The sequence below is a fragment of the Cebus imitator genome, unplaced genomic scaffold (genome assembly GCF_001604975.1).
Source record: "Cebus imitator isolate Cc_AM_T3 unplaced genomic scaffold, Cebus_imitator-1.0 Scaffold0, whole genome shotgun sequence".
In the NCBI taxonomy this organism is placed as follows: domain Eukaryota; kingdom Metazoa; phylum Chordata; class Mammalia; order Primates; family Cebidae; genus Cebus; species Cebus imitator.
The window spans coordinates 19,566,139-19,584,136 of NW_016107315.1; the positions used below are offsets into that span (position 1 = coordinate 19,566,139).

Below are 17,998 nucleotides of genomic sequence, written 5' to 3' on the forward strand. Positions count from 1 at the left end.
GTTGAATGCATATTTGGGGAGGATGCGGAAGAGAAAAAAGGGGCACTGAAAAGTCCATTAAGGCACACTGGTCATCTCGCTAAAGAAGACTTGGAGGCAGTACTGTTAGAAGTAGGTGAGAACACGGACTCCAGAGTCAGACTGCTCCAGTTTGAATCCTTGTCCGGTCTCTAGCCAGCTTGAGACCTGGGGCAAATTACTTGGTTTCTTCTTCTGTAAAATGAGAGAGGTAATTCCGCCTGCTTCAAGGTTGTTATCCTGTAATCCCAGCAGTTTAGGAGGCTGAGGTGGGCAGATCACCTGAGGCTGGGAATTTGAGACCAACCTGACCAACATGGAGAAGCCCTGTCTCTACTAAAAATACACAATTAGCCGGCTGTGGTGGCAGGTACCTGTAATCCCAGCTACCTGGGAGTCTGAAGCAGGAGAATCATTTGAACCCAGGAGGTTACGGTGAGCCAAGATTGCACCACTGCACTCCAGCCCGGGCAACAAGAGCAAAACTCTGTCTCAAAAAAAAAAAAAAGAATTAAATGAATATATGTGTGTGTGTGTGTGTGTGTGTGTGTGTGTGCATAGCTAAACTGATCAGTACCAATAAATGAGTTAATGTATGAAAGCTGTTTCGGTGGTCAGCCTACTCTGTGAGTGTTTGTTAAATAAATAACAAATAAAATAAATCTGTGGCTTGACGCATGTGGCTGTGTTTCTGAAGAAGCCACAGGTTGTTTCCTGGCAGATGGTAGGAGCCTCCCCGCAGCCCCCTCTGTGAGTGTACAAATACGCTCATTTTTTCGAATGGGTTTTATTTCTGCCGGCTCCAGCCCCTGTGTACTATGATGGGGACATTTCATCCTAACCTGGGTCTCAAGCCTCTGGAGAATGTTGTGAGGTTGTAAATCTCTTGCAGCCATTTTTCAGATAGACTCTCTTATTGCTGCAGGCCCTGGTGGGGTATCCTGGGGCTCAATGCAGCCCAGGGATCTCCTGAACACCTTCGTTTTTCAGCTCCTCCATCCAACCCTGCAGCTGACTTGCCTGTTGTCGACAAGGCTCAGTTTTGGATGGAGAAGCATCAATCTTCTTCCTTCCTTGTGGACTCACTGCCAGCGTGGCACACATCCTGGGACAGAGCTACACCAGCTTCTCTCTAGATCCCTATAGTGAAGGATGGGTGGAGAAAACTCTCACACCAAAGGCAGGAATCTGAGGCCTAACGTTTCTGTGGGACAAAAAGAAATGCAGCAGAGAACCCGGCTGGCCTGACCTCCTGCCTCCTGGTAGCTTTACACTGAAGCCCTGAAGGCACAGAGGCCTGAGCAGCATCTGGAGTGAAACAGTCATGGCTGGGGTAAGGGACCGCACGTGTTCCCAAGCTTCAAGAGTGAGAATGGGGGACAAAGAAGATTTGACCACCAAAACAACTCGGAGTGAGGGGTCACTCCCTTTGGCCAGTAAGAATCATAGTGGCATTGATGATTATTTGAGAGATAAGATATGAGATGATATCTTATATTAGGTGATTTTGTCATCCAAAATGACCCCTCCTTTTTCTCTTCCTACCCAATCCTAAATCCTAGCCATCCTTCCTAAGACCCAGCCCAAATGCCAGCTTCTTCAACCAAACCCTGCTAACCAACATCTCGAGATTACACAGAGCCCTGAGGGTCTCTGTGCCAGCTTCTCCCGCAGGGCAGGAGCCCTTCACACCAGCCCTTTTCAGCCGGCATATCCCAATAAGGTCTAAGTATGCACACAGTGATGTCCTCAGCCCCGGGTGTGGCTTGCAGGGTCTGGAGCAGTGAGGGCTCCCTGGCTGGTCTCCAGGAATAAGCAGCCTAGTGGGCTTACTATCATTCTGTATGTGTGCTGACATGAAAAATGTGGCTGCTGGCCTGCAAGGCCACCACTCAGTGCGTAGCCATTTGCTTTGATGGGTAGGAAGGCTTTTCTGTTGAACTCATGGCCACCTGCCAGGCACTGTTTTCTAACATATTATCAAACACGTTCACCATAGGTAGCATTTCTTTTTTTTTTGAGATAGAGTCTTGCTCTGTTGCTCAGGCTGGAATGCAGTGGCAACTTCTCAGCTCACTACAACCTCCACCTCCCAGGTTCAAGTGATTCCCCTGCCTCAGCCTCCCAAGTAGCTGAGATTCTAGGCATGCGCTACCACTCCTGGATAATTTTTGTAGTTTTAGAAGAGATGAGGTTTCACCATGTTGGCCAGGCTGGTCTCAAACTCCTGACCTCATGATCCACTCACCTCAGCCTCCCAAAGTGTTGAGATTACAGCCATAAGCCACTGTGCCAGGCCCACCATAGGCAGCATTTCTATCTTCATTTTGTAAAGAGGAAAGCAGTAACAGAGAAGTTCATTAACCTGTTTCAGGTCACACAGTAAGTAAAATTAGAGCTAGGACCAAGTACAGGCCTGTCTGCCTCCAAAGCCCTTGCTGCTTGCACTATGCCATGCTGCCATAAAGAAACAGGCTGCCTGAGTCTTCTTTTCTGCAGGCAAAACAGCCCCAGACCCCTTAGCTGTTCCTCACATGACATGCTTCCTGTTAGAGTCACTGGAACAAACATCTCCCCTTCCTGCCTGCCCCCTCTGTACACAATTGTCAAAGACCCTTTTGCAACCTGATTCTTGGGCCTGGGCATATTCTCCTGGATGTGTCTGGCCAGCACAGACGGTCAGTTCCCTCTCACCGATATCGATTTCCCACTCTTGAGCCCCGCAAGTGTCCGTGCTTATTTGATAGCACTTGATTATGTCATGGGTTGACCTCTCCTGGCTTAAGTGTATCATTTATTTCCCCAATTACATGATCAACCCCCTTAGTGCTGAAATCATGTCTCACACCTGAAACTTGGGTGTTTGTGAAGAGACATGTTATTTGGAACTTATATCATGTTTTTTTCCATAGCCGTAAGTTATTATAAAAATAAGCATTTTTCTGGCTAATCCTAAAAGCCACTTTGGTTAAAGGTCTGTGTTCAAGTGGGAGGTGTCCACGGACTTCAGGAACGAGAGGCGTAAGACCACTCTTGCTTTCAGGGTCAGAACTAGACCAGGGAAGACTCCATGATTGACGCATGTGAACCTTCAGCATCTCCTTTTTGTGCCCTACTGACGCAACATCACAAGCCCCTGTGATGACTGCGCAACTCACAAGCCCCTGGGTTCTGTGTCAGCCTACATACAGTCATTGTTCTGAATCCAGGCCTCTGGCCCCTCCGACTTCACGGTCAAATGCCCTGAAACTATGTTCACAATGATCTAAATAAACTTTCATCAGATCCTCAAAAGATAGGCTTATAACAACTGCTAGAAACTTTTCCTCCGGCACCCCATTCGGGCTTGGCTCCTCAAAACACTGTGTTAGAAAGTGTTCTAACCTTCATCTTCTACCACCAACAAGCACTGGCATTCTTCCCATTCTTCTTCTTTTTTAAATAAAAAACTCAGTTTTTTGTGGGGGAGGGATGTGGGAAGAACAGGGTCTTACCCTGTTGTCCAGGCTGGAGGGCAGTGGCATAATCAAGGCTTACTACAGCCTTGACCTCCTGGGCTCAAGTGGTCCTTCCACCTCAGGCCCCTGAATAGCTGGGACCACAGGTGCACACCGCCACACCTGACTAGTTTTTTGTGTTTTTAGTAGAGACGGGGTTTCGCCATGTTGCCAGGGTGGGTCTCGAACTCTCAGACTCAAGCTATACACCTCCCTCATCCTCCCAAAATGCTGGCATGATTACAGGTGTGAGGCACTGCATCTGGCCTTTATGTTTTTATTTTTTAAAGAAATGAGGTCTCACTATGTTGCTCAGGCTGGTCTTGAACTCTTAGACTCAAGCGATCCTCCCACCTTGGCCTCCCAAAGTGCTGGGATTACCAATGTGCCTGGCCCCATTCTTACCATGAAGCTGATCTTAGCCGAGTGGGAATAGAAAAGCAAGCCTCTGAACTAATTCATATGAAGCTGAGTAAATGATGGCCTCATAGCCTTTCATAGGCATCACTTTTTACAGGGATTGCATAGTTTAAAATGGGTTTCTGATAGTGGAATTTCATTTAAAAAAATGTAATCCTTAATATGCATGCAAGTGGAATTCCAGACAGTATGATGAGGTTGAAGGAAAAGGTAGCAGACAAGATATACTGGAACAAGAATGGGTCCGTCTCCCTAAGCCATTTTCTTGCCTTTTCAGGGGTTTTTACTTTCCTCCACAGGTTCCCCAAAAGTTTGGCAGTTTTTCTCAGCATTTTCCAAGGCAAGGCCACTTATGGGAACTCCCAAGGTGAGACTGGAGGCATTTGTAGCAGTAACGGTGCCTGTATTGGGACAAAGAACCTTCACGTCCATCAGCGTATTCTATTCTCGCAACAACCTATAAGCTGGATATTGTGGTTCCTGTTTTACAGCAGAGGAAACTGAGGCTTAATGAGGTCAAGCAATCACTCCAGCTTGCCAAACTAGGTAGAGGGGGTGGTGAAACTCATCCCAGGTCCTGCCCCAGGTGCCATGTCCTTTCCATAGGCTATGTGGGTTCTTTTCTTTTTTTGAGACGGAGTCTTGCTCTTGTTGCCCAGGCTGGCAGGCTGGAGTGCAATGGTGTGATCTCGGCTCACTGCAACCTCTGTCTCCCAGGTTCAAAAGATTCTCTTGCCTCAGCCTCCCCAGTAGCTGGGATTATAGGCATGGGCTACCACGCCTGGCTAATTTTATAGTTTTAGTAGAAATGGGATTTCTCCATGTTGGTCAGGCTGGTCTCAAACTCCCGAACTCAGGTGATTTGCCCACCTCGGCCTCCCAAAGTGCTGGGATTACAGGCATGAGCCACCGTGCCCGGAAGGCTATATGGTTTCTAAAAAACATTGTCATTCCTATGTCAGGTGTGTGGATGGGTCCCATAGGTGGGCCTTTGACAGGGATACAGCTAGATACAGTTGACCCCCAGGATCCGTGGGGGACTATTTCCAGGACCCCTTGGTGAATACCAAGATTCATGGATGCTCAAGTCCCCGATACAACATGGTGTAATATTTGCATATAACCTACAAACATCCTCTTGTATACTTTAAAACATTTCCCGATCACTTACAATACCTAATACAATATTAATGCTACATAAATAGTTGTTACACTGTTGTTTAGGGAATAACAACAAGAAAAAAGATATCTGTTCAGTACAGATGCAACTATCCACTTAAAAAAATATTTTCAAACCAAGGTTGGTTGAATCCAGGGATTCAGAACCCATAGAAACAGAGGGCTGACTGTAATCCCTTCAAGAATTAACGCAATGCTCTGAGCAGGGGAGGTGGCGAGGCATGCAAAGAATGTGGAGTGACCAAAGGCAACACCAAGGCACAGAAGCAACTGGTTGGGTTTCACCTCCACGTGCCCTGCTTGGCCAGGAGTTCTGTGCAGTGCACAAGCTGTTCCCGGGTGCAGCCGCTCTGCTTCCCCAGCCAGAATGACCCCTGCATGTGAGGTTCTCACGCTGGGGAAAGGATAGCTGGGAATCTGACAGTCTAAGATAACAATAGGCACAGAATCATGCAGAGTATACCCATGTTCATGGTAGCACGACTTAAAACCCAAGAGGTGAAAGCAACCCCAGTGTCCATCATCTGATGAATCAACAAACAAAATGTGGTACATCTGGACCATGGAATATTCTTCAGCAACAACATGGAATGAAGTACCGACACACTGTGCTAAGTAAAAGAATCCCACAATTCCATTTATGTGAAATGTCCAGAATAGGCAAATGCATAGAGGCAGAAAATGAATTTGTGGTTGCTAGGGGCTGGGGAGTGAGGGCTAATGGGTGCAGTCTTTCTTTTTGGGGTGATGAAAATATTCTGGAATTAAATGGTGGTAATGATTGCACAACTCTGTAAATATACTAAAAGCCACTGAATTCCACCATTTAAAAGGATAAATTTCATGGTACATGAATTATGTTTCAATTTAAAAAAGCCTTGGGTGCTTTTTGTGCCCTCGGCTTTCGTGACCACAGCAGAGTTCACAGGAGGGCCCTGGAGAGAGCCCTCAGCTCCTTGCGGCTGAATGGAACATGGGGTGGTGGATGGCAGAGTGCAGCTGGATGCCATGCCAGGCTTCTGAATGTGATGAATGGGGTGTGGGAGAAGTTACAGGCAGCCTTACTGTGAGATCTGAAGAGTACGACTGGGCATGTAAAATCCCTACACTTCTCCCAGAATGGGGCTGCACGCCTCCACTGAGAGTTGGGGTTTCCCTTTGCTTTACCTAGAGTTTGCATAGGAGCCGAGAGATGCCTGTGGTTTCTTGAGTCCATGTGGTGGGTGAGAGATTAGAGCCTCCAATTGCATAGATCCGGGTTCAAATCCTGTGCCACCTGTCTTCCATGTGACCCTGAGAAATGTGTTGCCTTCTTCGAGTGTCAGTTTTGTCACTGGTAAAATGAGGCAAATCGTATTACCTCCTCCTAGGGTGGTTGTGTGGATTAAATAAGATGATGCATTAAAGCGTTTAGTGCAGAACCTGGCACGCTGCAATGGTTAATGCAGGAGCGGCTCCTTGGTGGATGGCAGGGCCTGCTGGGGCCTGGTCTCCAGGATCTCCCCACACACAGAGGATATTCTGCAAAGCTGCTTGTGTGCTTGGCTAGCAGCAGCACAGACAGATGTCATGTTTTGGGATGGAAATGGGCAGAATCATGTGGCAGATCAGGAAGACTCTAGGCTCTGGAGCAGAAGGGGTGGGGCAGACGCCGGAGAGGGGGAACAGTGCCTATCTCTCTATCCTCTAAGAGGAGGACTGTCTGCCATGGGCTCTCGGCTGACCTGAGTCTGCTACGGAATGATTGCTTCCAGCAGGAGTTTAGCCTCTTTCAGCCAAATGCAAGAGCAAGAAAATGTCACCGGATTCTTCAGGGACTCTAAGGCGAGCAGCTAATGGATGAAACCATCCCAATCTCACTGCAGCCTTACAGAAAAAAGGCTCTGGGATTTCACCTCCGTCTCAGGAGCCTTCTATCATCTGAATACTTTTCTGTGGCTGCCAGTGCTGCAGAACAGTAGAAATGACAAGACATAGGACAAAAGGAATCAAAGAATACTAACTTATGCCCCAGGGAAAGAAGACAACAGGAACAACCAGTATTTACTACAGATGTCCTCACAACCAATCCCTATTTAGCAAAGTTTGAGGATTAATCAGTGCTGTCTCCATTTCTCCTATAAATTATTAGAACTGCTGTCTGCAGCACTCTGAATGCTTGAGACGAGTAGGCTGTTTTGTAGAACGTCTGTTAACCACACTATCTGCTTATCTGAAAGTCAGCAGTGATCGTATCCCAACTGATTTGTGCCAATTCTATGTATTATTAATGAGGCACGTAAATTTCTGTAATTTAACAAACTATTCTGTAAACCAGTGAAATATGAGTGCAAAAAGAGCTGCTGTTGATAAGTAGAAAGCTTTCAAAAGTCTTGAGACCCAAATTTGCTTACAAATGCTTAATAGTTAGGATCGGATGAGACAAACATCAAGGATTGGATTTATTTTACATAATAAAAACCTGGAAGGATCCCGTGGCCAGATTAGTTCCCAAATGTGAAAGTTGTTATTCCACTTTCCATTGAGGTGGAATTTATGGATGTTACGTTACGGGAGAGGTTTACGCAAGGAAGATGACTAACAATCAGAAAGAGACCTTAGCTCTATATCAAAAGATTAGCAAACGAATGTATACAGTATGTCCATCTTTTAAAGTAACATAAAGTATCTCTTTTGAATGGTTGTTTCATTTTGAAAGTAATTTTTTTCAATCAACAATAAATTAGTTGTCCCAACTGCACTGGATACGAGAACATCTATGGCATATTTACGTCTGCCCTTACTTCATACCCTTTCCACTCTTCTTTCCTAGAACTAACAGCTCCTATCGACCTGACACGGTGTCTCCCAGGGTTGCGTTTATTGAGAACTGCAATCGCAGAGTTGTTCCTTAGAGCAACAGTGAAAACACCAAGGGGGATTGTAAAGCGCTCACATAAGTTTGGGAGAAGCTTTGAACCTTACCCTCTTGCAAATTCACCATGCCCCTTCGTCCAGTGAGAATTAAAAAAAGACATTATGGGAGGCCGAGGAGGGTGGATCACTTGAGGTTAGGGGTTTGAGACCAGCCTGGCCAACATGGTACAGCCCCATCTCTACTAAAAATATAAAAATTAGCCAGGCATGGTGGTGGGCACCTGTTAATCCCAGCTACTCAGGAGGCTGAGGCAGGAGAATCACTTGAACCTGGGAGGTGGGGGTTGCAGTGAGCCAAGACCATGCCACTGCATTCCAGCCTGGGCAACAGAGTGAGACTCTGTACCTCCCACTAAATAAATAAATAAATAAATAAATAAATAAGCTAAACTTTGTATAACTCAGATCAGCCCAAACTTATTTCACCATGGAACCTCTTTTGGGGAGCAACACCTTATAAATCCTGCAAAGCTCCATATCTTGGGAATTAATATATAGGGCTCATAGAAGAATATAATGTATGATCCCTATTTTTGAGAAATTTACAAGAGTCAGAGATACAAGACAGGCACACACAAAGAATGGGTAAGTCACAGTATTATCACTGTTAGGGTCAAATGATAGTAAAATCAGTAGATGTTATAGATCAAAACAACAAATCAGCCATCTACCTCTGATTATTATTTACAAATTATGGGCCTTCAGCCTCCAAAAACTTGCTCTTGGTCCATTGTTATAGGAATTTCAAAGGAAACTTCTTTCTCTCTCTTTTTTTTTTTTGAGACAGAGTTTTGCTCTTGTTGCCCAGGCTGGAGTGCAATAGCGTAATCTCGGCTCACTGCAGCCTCTGCCTCCCAGGTTCAGCCTCCTGAGTAGCTGGGACTACAGGCACCTGCCACCACGTCTGACTAATTTTTGTATTTTTAGTAGAGATGGGGTTTTACTATGTTAGGCTGATCTTGAACTCCTGACCTTGTGATCCTCCCACCTTGGCCTCCCAAAGTGCTGAGATTACAGGCATGAGCCACCACGCCTGGCCCAGGGAACTTAATTCTTAAGTGCTATGTGCTAGGCCTGGCTCTTTATATATATTTTCTCATTTAATTTTCACAACCATGGGAAATAAGTATTATCTTCTTCTTCTTTTTTTTTTCCCAAAGAAATAGAATCAGGGTAATCACACTGGTAGTGGGAGAGCCTTAATTTGTACCTTGATCTGTCCGGCTTCAAATCCTGTCTTCTTTCTACTGTGGCCAGTTATGAAGAGGCTTTATATCCTCTTTCCTGAAGTAGCTGGGGTTTGGGGAGATTGTGTCCACATGTGCATGGTTGTGTGGCCCAGGCGTGGCCTGCCAAGGACAACTGGGGTGTGCTTATTTCTCTAGAGCAGCCTGGACTTCCCATTCTCATCCTCCCCCTCAGTCCCAAAGTCCTGAGCTTTGACTTTAGACTCTCTAGAGGCCGCTGTGATTAACTAGGGGAGGACTCTGCCAATGTTAAGCGCTTCATGAATGGCATCTGCACCTGTGCACACTGCCAGGCTGGAGAGGGAGGCAGGAGTGAGTGGGACAGTGCGGGCAGAAAGCCCCTCCTCGTGCCTTTTTGCAAATCCTCCACCTCATCCCCGGTGCTTTCTGTAGAGCCAGCCTGGGTCCTGCCTCGCTCTATGCTCAGCAACTACCTCCTCTCTCCTCTACCTCCCGTTCCTCTGCATTCAGAAGTCTGGGTGGAAGTGACTGGGGAGCGGAAGGACAGAACCCTGAGCTCTGCAGGGAGGCTCACAAGGAAGGGGATGAGAGGGTGGGGCATGAACTGAGGTCTCAGGTGAGAGGCCAGGCACGGCCAGGAGGGACAGAGATGGGTGACCCTCCAGTCTCAGGCTAACGACTCTCAGAGGTGAGTTTCAAGTGGGGAGTGGAAGGTAGTGAAGGAGAATCCCACACATGGGGTGATGGGAGTCGGTGAGCAGGTGGTGGCCTGGACACCTGGGCTCCTGGGCAGCGGGATCTGCCTTGCAGCTTCCTCTCTCTTCTCTTGACTTTTTTCCCCTTCAGAAGTGAGGTTGTAGGTGTGTTTGCAACAGTCTTCAAAAATGCATGAGGGTGGGAGGTGGGGAAGGAAAGGGAGCATTTATTAAGCATCTCAGTGTGCCAAGGTCCTGGTAATTTTTCATTACTTTATCACAATCTTCATAAGAGGCAAGGGTGGCCAAGTTGCAGGGTAAAGATAACACAGATTTGAACCCAAGTTTGGCTGCCTCAAAAGCCCGTGAGCTTTCTAGCACATCTGTGACCCTGCCTTGTACATCACCCACCACAATGAGTGGAGCCAGATTTAGCCCCACTGGGGGCTGCGGGGAGGGAGGTGCTTTAGTCTCGGTTGTGCCCGGTTAGTGCACAGAAGAGGCATCCTTCCCTCAAGAGCCCCTCCTCCCACACGTAGGCTGGGAGCTGTGGCATGAACGCTGGACCCACAGGCCACTGAGTCCATCTGAGCCCCCTGGCTTTCGTACAGTTTGGAAAACCAGAAAGGGAGGAGACCTGGGCATTCCCTCTGTGTACTCCAGCCACTGATTCAGAGCTGCTCCACAGAAGCCTGAGGTTGGACCTGCCACTGGGCCTCTAGCGTCATCACCTAGGCACAGGGGTCCTTCCAGTCTCCTCTCAACTTAACCCCAGCATTCCAGCCCCTCCTCTCCAAATTAGCTTCCTCATCTGGAAACTCTGTGTGTTCAAACTAGTCAGTGCTTTCAAAATGTACTCACTCACCAAAGCACGGGGGCAGCCCCACGACCCCGGAGGCAAGGGGATACTTTTGGGGTGATGCTGAGCTCCGGCTCTCATCTCTCACTAGGAGGCGATCCTTCCTTTCTCCTGGGTGCACAGGAAGGTCCAGCACTTCCAAGTTAGAGCCCCCAAGACCCAGTCAGTCTTGTGCTGCCACTAAAGTCTGAGAACCACTGAGGCCTGGTCTCCGCGGCTTCTGAAGGCTCTCCCATTTCAGATAAAGGGCTGTTGATGAACTGATTAGTTTCCATGGCCCATTTGATTTGTCTCCTCTCTGGAGAAGGACATCCTCTTCCTCCTGGTTCTTCCCACAGTTCTCCAGCCAATGGATTCTCAGTCCCTTGGTGTTTGTCTTGCTTGTGTCTGTGTCTGTCTGTCCTGACATGCCAGGGCAGGAGCTTGCAGGCTGCTGGAAGTCCGCCCATGGTCACAGCATCTACCTCCCCATCCCAGAATGCACACACACCACGCTCACGCACTGAGCACAGTCACTGGCCTTTTACTGCCACCGCCCTTGAAAGTGGTGTTAGGGGATTGCAATTTTGAAGTATTTCCTTCCTGACATTCCACCAAAGGCTTGTCTTTTGCAACTAATGCTGCACACAAACACACAGCAATCATCATGTTATGTGCACACAGTAGGCACTTTATAAAGACTCCATTGAAACCCAAGGTAGTGTGCCATTTTATAAAAGGAGCTGCTGAGGCTTGTGAAGGAAATAGTTCTGTGTCCTGGAGCTGAGCTGTGACGTGAGGAGCCAGGATTCCAGCCTTGGCATCCACCTCCACCACACAGTGCTTGGCTCATCCAGTGGAGAGGACTCAGGAGTCCTGGCAGAGTCAACACGTTCTTCCGTGGGAGAGGGACGCAGTGAGCATGGCTGCGGCAGGGGGAGGGCTCTGGACCAGAAACAAGCCCCTCCCCACACAGCCCTCTCTCTGTTCATGAAACAACGTGGTACACCTGCCCAGTACTCTTCACCATGTGCTTGTCCCCATTACCCCACGTGTTGCCACATGTTTTCCTGACAGCAACGGCAGCAGGTACTAGAGAAAGTCTCCCAGCTTTAGGCCCCACGTGAGCCCCCTGGCCTGGCCTCTAGATGTCATCCCTATCAGAGAGCCCTCCTGGAGGCCACACCTCTGTCTGTGGGTTTGGAGCCGACAGCAGAGTCTGGTACCCATGCAGTGGGTTATTCATACCCCATGCCGTGACTCCACACCCCCAGGACACACACACTCACCATGAGATGCTGGAAGAGCCAAGAACGCATTATATTGGTGGCATGCTTGGGCAAGACTCCTCGTTTGTTCTTGGACTTCTTATCCTCATTGTCCAGGAGGGAGGTGAGGTCAAGGTTAACCTTCAGGGCACGTGAAGAGAAAATCAGCATCAGCAGCCTGTGAGGCCAGCGGCTAGGGACCTGTTGCCATAGCGACGGCAGGCTCGGCTGCCAGCCCCTTTCCCGGCTCATTCCTAGGGCCCTGGGGAGGTTGCCTTTCCCTCTCACCCCACATCAGCCCCTTGGAGAGTGAAGGTGAGGCTCTGGTGAGGGAAGAAGGGAAGAAGGACAAGAAGGAAGAGAAGGGGAAGGGGGAGAGGGAGAGAGAGAGAGAGACAGAGGAAACAGGGCCATGCAGAGAGTATAGAAGATATGAATTTGCCATAAGCTGTCAAGTAGTTATCAGCATTCTTAAAGTTTGCAAAGCACTTTCCTATCCATCGCTGTGCTTCATCCTCACAGCAGCCCTATGGGTTGACTGGGCTGTGTGCAGTTGCTATTAATCCCCCTTTCATCAATAAGAACTCTGAGGCTCAGAGAGGTTAGGTGACTTATCCGACATCCCAGAGTTAATGTCGGATTCCAGACTCTGACTTTGGGTCTTTCTACTCTTCCTTTGTGTGTGCGCTCCCTACCACTGAGGGGCACAGTGGCTCGGTCTACAGACAGCCACAGAAGTGCAGGATCCTTTGATGTAACCCCAGGAGGGAGCAGCACAATCCCAGAAGTTGATAAAACCTTTCCAAGACCCAGCTTCTTATCTGTAAAGTAGGAGGAATGATGTCTCTTAGAGGATGATGAGGATTCAGTGAGTCACTCGTGTAGAGTGCCTGGCAGATAAGAAGTGATTACAGGTGCCCTAGCCCACACCATGCACATGTGCACACACCTACACACACTCACCTGTGTGTTCTGGATCTGGATGGCTCCCTGGGGGATTGCTTGGGTGACCACCTGACCCTGGGAGGTTACCATGGTAACCGGTTGGTATAAGGCTCCACCTGAGGAGACAACCAGTTTTGGGGTCCCCTGCCATGGGAGCGGGTAGGAGCGAGGGCAAGCAGGGTTCCCAGTTCACTTGGCACTCATGTGTAAAGACCTTCTACTTTGGAGCCCTTGGGTGGTGAGCTATGGCTCCTCTGCCTCAGGGCTGGGTAGGGGATGGTGGTTAAAGCCTAGGGCAGGGCCTCTGGCTGGAGGTGCTTGGGGGAAGGGACAAGAGGCTTACTTGGTTCTCTCAGGGGCTCATGAGATTTTGACCCAAATTTGTTCTAAACCATCACAATTGGGTCTTGGTGCTAACCATCTATAAACTTACAGAACACGTTAGTCAAGAAATTGAGCTGGGAGCCCCTCCCTTGGTGGAGGACACCCCCCACCCCTGGAACCCCCGCAGGGCCACCCTTTCTCCTCCCAGGGAATTCCCACAATCCCCCTTCCCGGTCCTTGCACCGACCTGACACGACTTGTGAGTTGACGGTTGTCATGGCGATGTTGCCCTGCTGGAGCGCTGAGGCTGGGACCACAATCCCCTGGGGGTTACTGGAGACTCCAGACATGGAATTGGGGGAATTCTGCAGGAGGTCCTGGCAGTGAGGGAGGCGTGGTTTGTGACAATGACACTGAGAGCTCAGATGCTACAGCCCCAGAGTCCTCTTCTGTCCTTTCCCCTTCCTGCCTACCCCCTCCCTCCTTCCAGCTCCTCCCCAGACCCAGGTCCAGAAGGCAATTCTCATGGTTTCCTAGAAAGAGTGAATAAGAAGGCTCAATATATATATTTAAAACAACCCCCAAGTAGTCACCCATTTAACCATTCCATTGCCCTGCAAACCTAAGGCACAAATTATCTGATAACCCTGTGGTCTCCTCCTTGGCTATGCTTTGAAATCTCCAGCAATGATGCTTAGGTTCCAATCTCAGAGAGTCTCATTTAATTGGTCAGGAGTGTGTACTGGGCTCTGGATTATTTCTTCTTTATCAGGTTCATCATATTCAATGGGCTCTGGGTTATTAAAAGCTCCCCAGGTGATTCTACTGTGCAGCCAGGTCTGAGAACCTGGCTTCACCTGGTCGGCACCTGCTCATCCTTCAGACATGCTTATCTCCTGATTCTCTCCCATCCCCCGGTTCCTCTCCCCACACCTCCATCATAGACCTGTCACACTAGGCTCCACAGATGGAGCAGCCTCCAGTTCTTACCTTTGTATCCTTAACACCTAGCTCAGGATACTAAAATACATGTTAAAAAAGCAAACGAAAGCCGCACTAGCCTTTCCATAACCTGTCTCTGAACATGTCTCACATGAGCCTCAGCCACCTTCGGCACATGGCATCAATTCTGTTCTCCTCCTCAGGTTCCCCACAGGGCTCCACTGGAAACAGACTCTCCTCTCCCCATACTGCCAGCAGCACGCAACCCTTGCTGCTTTTCTTTTCTTTCTTTCTTTCTTTTTTTTTTTTGAGAGGGAGTCTCCCTCTGTTGCCAGGCTGGAGTGCAGTGGCACAATCTCTGCTCACTGCAACCTCCGCCTCCCAGGTTCAAGTGATTCTCCTGCCTCATCCTCCTGAGTAGCTGGGACTGACTACAGGCATGCACCACCACACTGGGCTCGTTTTTTATATTTTAGTAGAGTTGGGGTTTTACCATGTTGGCCAGGATGGTTCAAACTCCTGACCTCATGATCTGCCTGCCTCAGCCTCCCAAAGTGCTGGGAGTAGAGGCGTGAGCCACCGCGCCTGGACTGGTGCTGTTCTTTGCGTTAGCCCAGGCAGCTAAGACATGTTTTCCTGGCCTTCTGCTCCCCTCACCATCCCCAGTTAACAGCTGGGTAAAGAAGTCCTTGGGGTCGATGTGGAGCCCTCCCTGCTTTCTGGGGAGCCTGAGCTGGGAGGTGAGGTGCTAGGAGAGAGTTTGTGAGGAAAAAATAGGATGTGGGAGAGGTTAGGGTCTCTCGGTTTGGAGAAGGCAAAAAAGGCAGCAAATGAGGTGTGGGAGCCTCAGGAGGCTGGCCTGGGTCTCTTAGCTCCTCCTAGCCAGTTCCTCATCTGAAGATGGGGCTTGAACCAGTTCACAGGTCCAATGGCCATTTAGGTGACATTCTCATGCTCAAATGCTGGAATCATAGGGCGTGAACTGCAAGGATTTAGAGACAGGTAAATGGTAAAAAAAAAAAATAGACAAAATGGGGGAAAAAGAAGGCCCTCAGCTTCCCAGTTTTGGTTTTAGGACTTGAAGAAGCTTTGGGGCTTCAGCCTCCAGGGCAGGCCTAAGGTTTTGAGCAGGAGAGATCTGTATTTGGAGGAAAGCTCGAGTCAGTGACTGCCTACCTGTAGGAACAGACAAAGGGAAAGGGTCACCGCCCAGGGGGACAGTCACAGCGGATCTCCTCCCAGACCCTGACACCACAGAAACTGGCAGGGCCTGTCAGGAAGTGGAAGTCGGCACTGATTTATACATCTCACTCGATTCAGCTGATTAAATCCCCCTTGGCGTCTCCTCCAGAGCTGCCTTTTTTACTCCCCTGGGTTGTCTCTGGCCCAAGAGCTGGAGGAGTATTGCCTATAAATACGCAGCGCCAGGAGGAGAGGAGCCAAGCACGCCCTCCTCCCACCCACCTGCCGCACGGGCCTCCTGGTCTGGCTCCTCCGGGTGGGTGGGGCGATGGAGGCCTCGCTTCTATTCTGGGCTCACCTCTGCTGCTGTGACCTTCGGTAAGGGAGGGGGCAGCTCTTGCCTTGGCTTCCCCTTCCTGGGCCTTGTGAGAGCCTCCTAGCCTGGGAGGTTTATACTTTGAGCAGAGCTCTTGGCCTTCCTGTTCCTGCAGTTGTCGTCTAAAATGGAGGCTGCCGTGCAGAATCCTGGAAACTGGAAGAGCCCCTCAAAGCCACGTACTTCCCCTCCCTGAAGTGCAAATAAGGCACTGAGGTTTGGAGATGCCCGGGACTTGCCCAAGGCCACACAGCTGGTTAGCAGCCGGAGGACCAGAACACAGCTCTCCTTCACCCATAAATGCCCCTTACACAGGTTCTGGCAGCAAATGCTCCTTGAATTCTGCAGGTTAACCAATGGTCATTGCGGGCACAGTGAACAGATAAAAACAACTAAAACTCAGAAGTCCAGAAGCAGCATGGGCACTGGAGGAAAGGCAATCAGGTCACGACCTTTCTCTGGACCTCGTCCCCTTGTGTATAAAGTGCACATGACACCTGTAGCTCTCAAAGGCTGCATTTTCAGTGATGAGCCTGCTCTGAGTTTGAGTTTCCCTTGTTCCCACATCCCAGCCTACCATTCTCACGGCATGTAAACCAGTATTGATATTCTATTTGGAGCTGAAGCAAACTCGGAAGGTAAATTTACTTTTACTTCTTTTTTTTTTTTGAGATGGGGTAGGGAGTCTTGCTATGTTGCCCAGGCTTTTCTGAAACTTCTGGGCTCATGCGATCCTCTCACTGAGCCTCCTGAGTCACCGGGATTATAGGCGTGATCCACCACACCAGGCTTGAAGGTAAATTTAATGGAGGAGTGGGTACCTCCATGCCATCCACCTTAAAACCAGTGGAAGTGACTTCTCAATAATCCCTTGTTTGGAATCATCCATGCTAGCATGCTCCTCTTTGGTAGGGATTTTTGAGGATTTCAAACATAAAAAGTTGTCCCAGACTTTCTTCACCCCTCAGAAAGTACCCAGCAAGGTTAGAAAAATACAAGCAAAGTCAGTAAAATAAATACAAGATGTGTCCCTTGGGATTCAACCAACACACATGTTTCCTACTCAAAGGCAGAGGGTGAGCCACCACCTGAGTAGGCTTCATCTGCTTACTCAGACCCTGGCTGCTGCTCCACCCTGTGGCTCGGATACCCTCCATGCCAATTTACCCAGTTTGGGTAACTAAAGGCCATTTATGCATTGAATCAGAGCCTTCTCTTTCCTACCCTTCTCTCCCTTCTCTGGGTCTTTGGCTGGAAGGTGCTGAGAGGCAGCCAGATTCTATCAGTGAAGGAATAAAATAAAAACCTTCTGAGTTAGAGTCCAAGGGCAGGGTCGGGACTAGCAACATCTGAGGTGGGGCAGGGAAGAGGAAGCAAAATTTTGGCATCTCAGAGGGCTGGGGAAATGATATTCATCCCTTACATCTGTAAACATGAGCTGTTTCACAAACCTGCCTTGAGCGTGTTTTGTTTTGTTTTAAAGACATAGATTCTCAGGGCCACTGGATCAGACCCTGACCCATCTAGCAATCTATATTTTTAAAAACCTCCTCGTGATGGTACCAAAGATCAGATGGGTCTGAAAACGACCCATTTACCATACACACTGAGTATTAGAGAGCGTTCTTTCACCACGATGTTCCATTTTAATCTCACCATCACCCCTTGGGGTCAGCAGGACAGACTGTCCTATTTGCCTGAAGAGAGATGGAGATCCAGAGAGAGTGGAAGTGACTTCCCAAAGTCAAAGAGCTGTGCCTCTAGCCTAAGGCCTCTGGCTCTGAGTGTAGGACAGTGCTCACAGAGGAGCTGTGCCTCGGGGTCAGGCAGACAGGCCCCAGTGCAAGCACAGTGCCTGGCACATTTAGCCATCCAGTAATTTATTTCCCACTTCCCTTGGCTAAGATCACTCAACTAAGGAATGGTGCAGGTGGGATTTAGAAGCCTGTCCTCCAAGTCCTCAAGCCACTTGCGTCCTTTACTTAGCAACAGAAGGGGTTCAGCTGGGGTTACGCATGCGGTCAGAGTTGTGCAAACCTTACTACGTGCCTCCCTGTCTGAGATGTTCCTGGGCAGTGGCCGAGTCCCAGGGTCCTAAGTGTCGTCTGTGACTGGCCCCACAACTCCACTTCACTGCGATTTCCAGTTGAGGCTTGGTCTCTAGCGCCTCTTTTTTTTTTTTTTTTTTTT

General features: G+C 48.9%; 1 protein-coding gene across 7 annotated transcripts in view; it reads right to left on the reverse strand.

Moving 5' to 3' along the window:
* Positions 1-17,998, reverse strand: part of PKNOX2 (PBX/knotted 1 homeobox 2) — a 267,999-nt gene that overhangs the window by 10,081 nt on the left and 239,920 nt on the right. For 6 of the 7 annotated variants that reach the window (XM_017523819.1, XM_017523828.2, XM_037736394.1 and 3 more), the window contains 3 exons: positions 13,556-13,685; positions 13,003-13,100; positions 12,061-12,180 (listed from right to left, as the gene is read on the reverse strand). The exons of the other annotated variant lie outside the window; for it this stretch is intronic. In XM_017523819.1, coding sequence (XP_017379308.1) covers positions 12,061-12,180; positions 13,003-13,100; positions 13,556-13,685 — 348 coding nt within the window. The remainder of the gene's footprint in view (positions 1-12,060; positions 12,181-13,002; positions 13,101-13,555; positions 13,686-17,998) is intronic. 7 annotated transcript variants of the gene reach the window in all.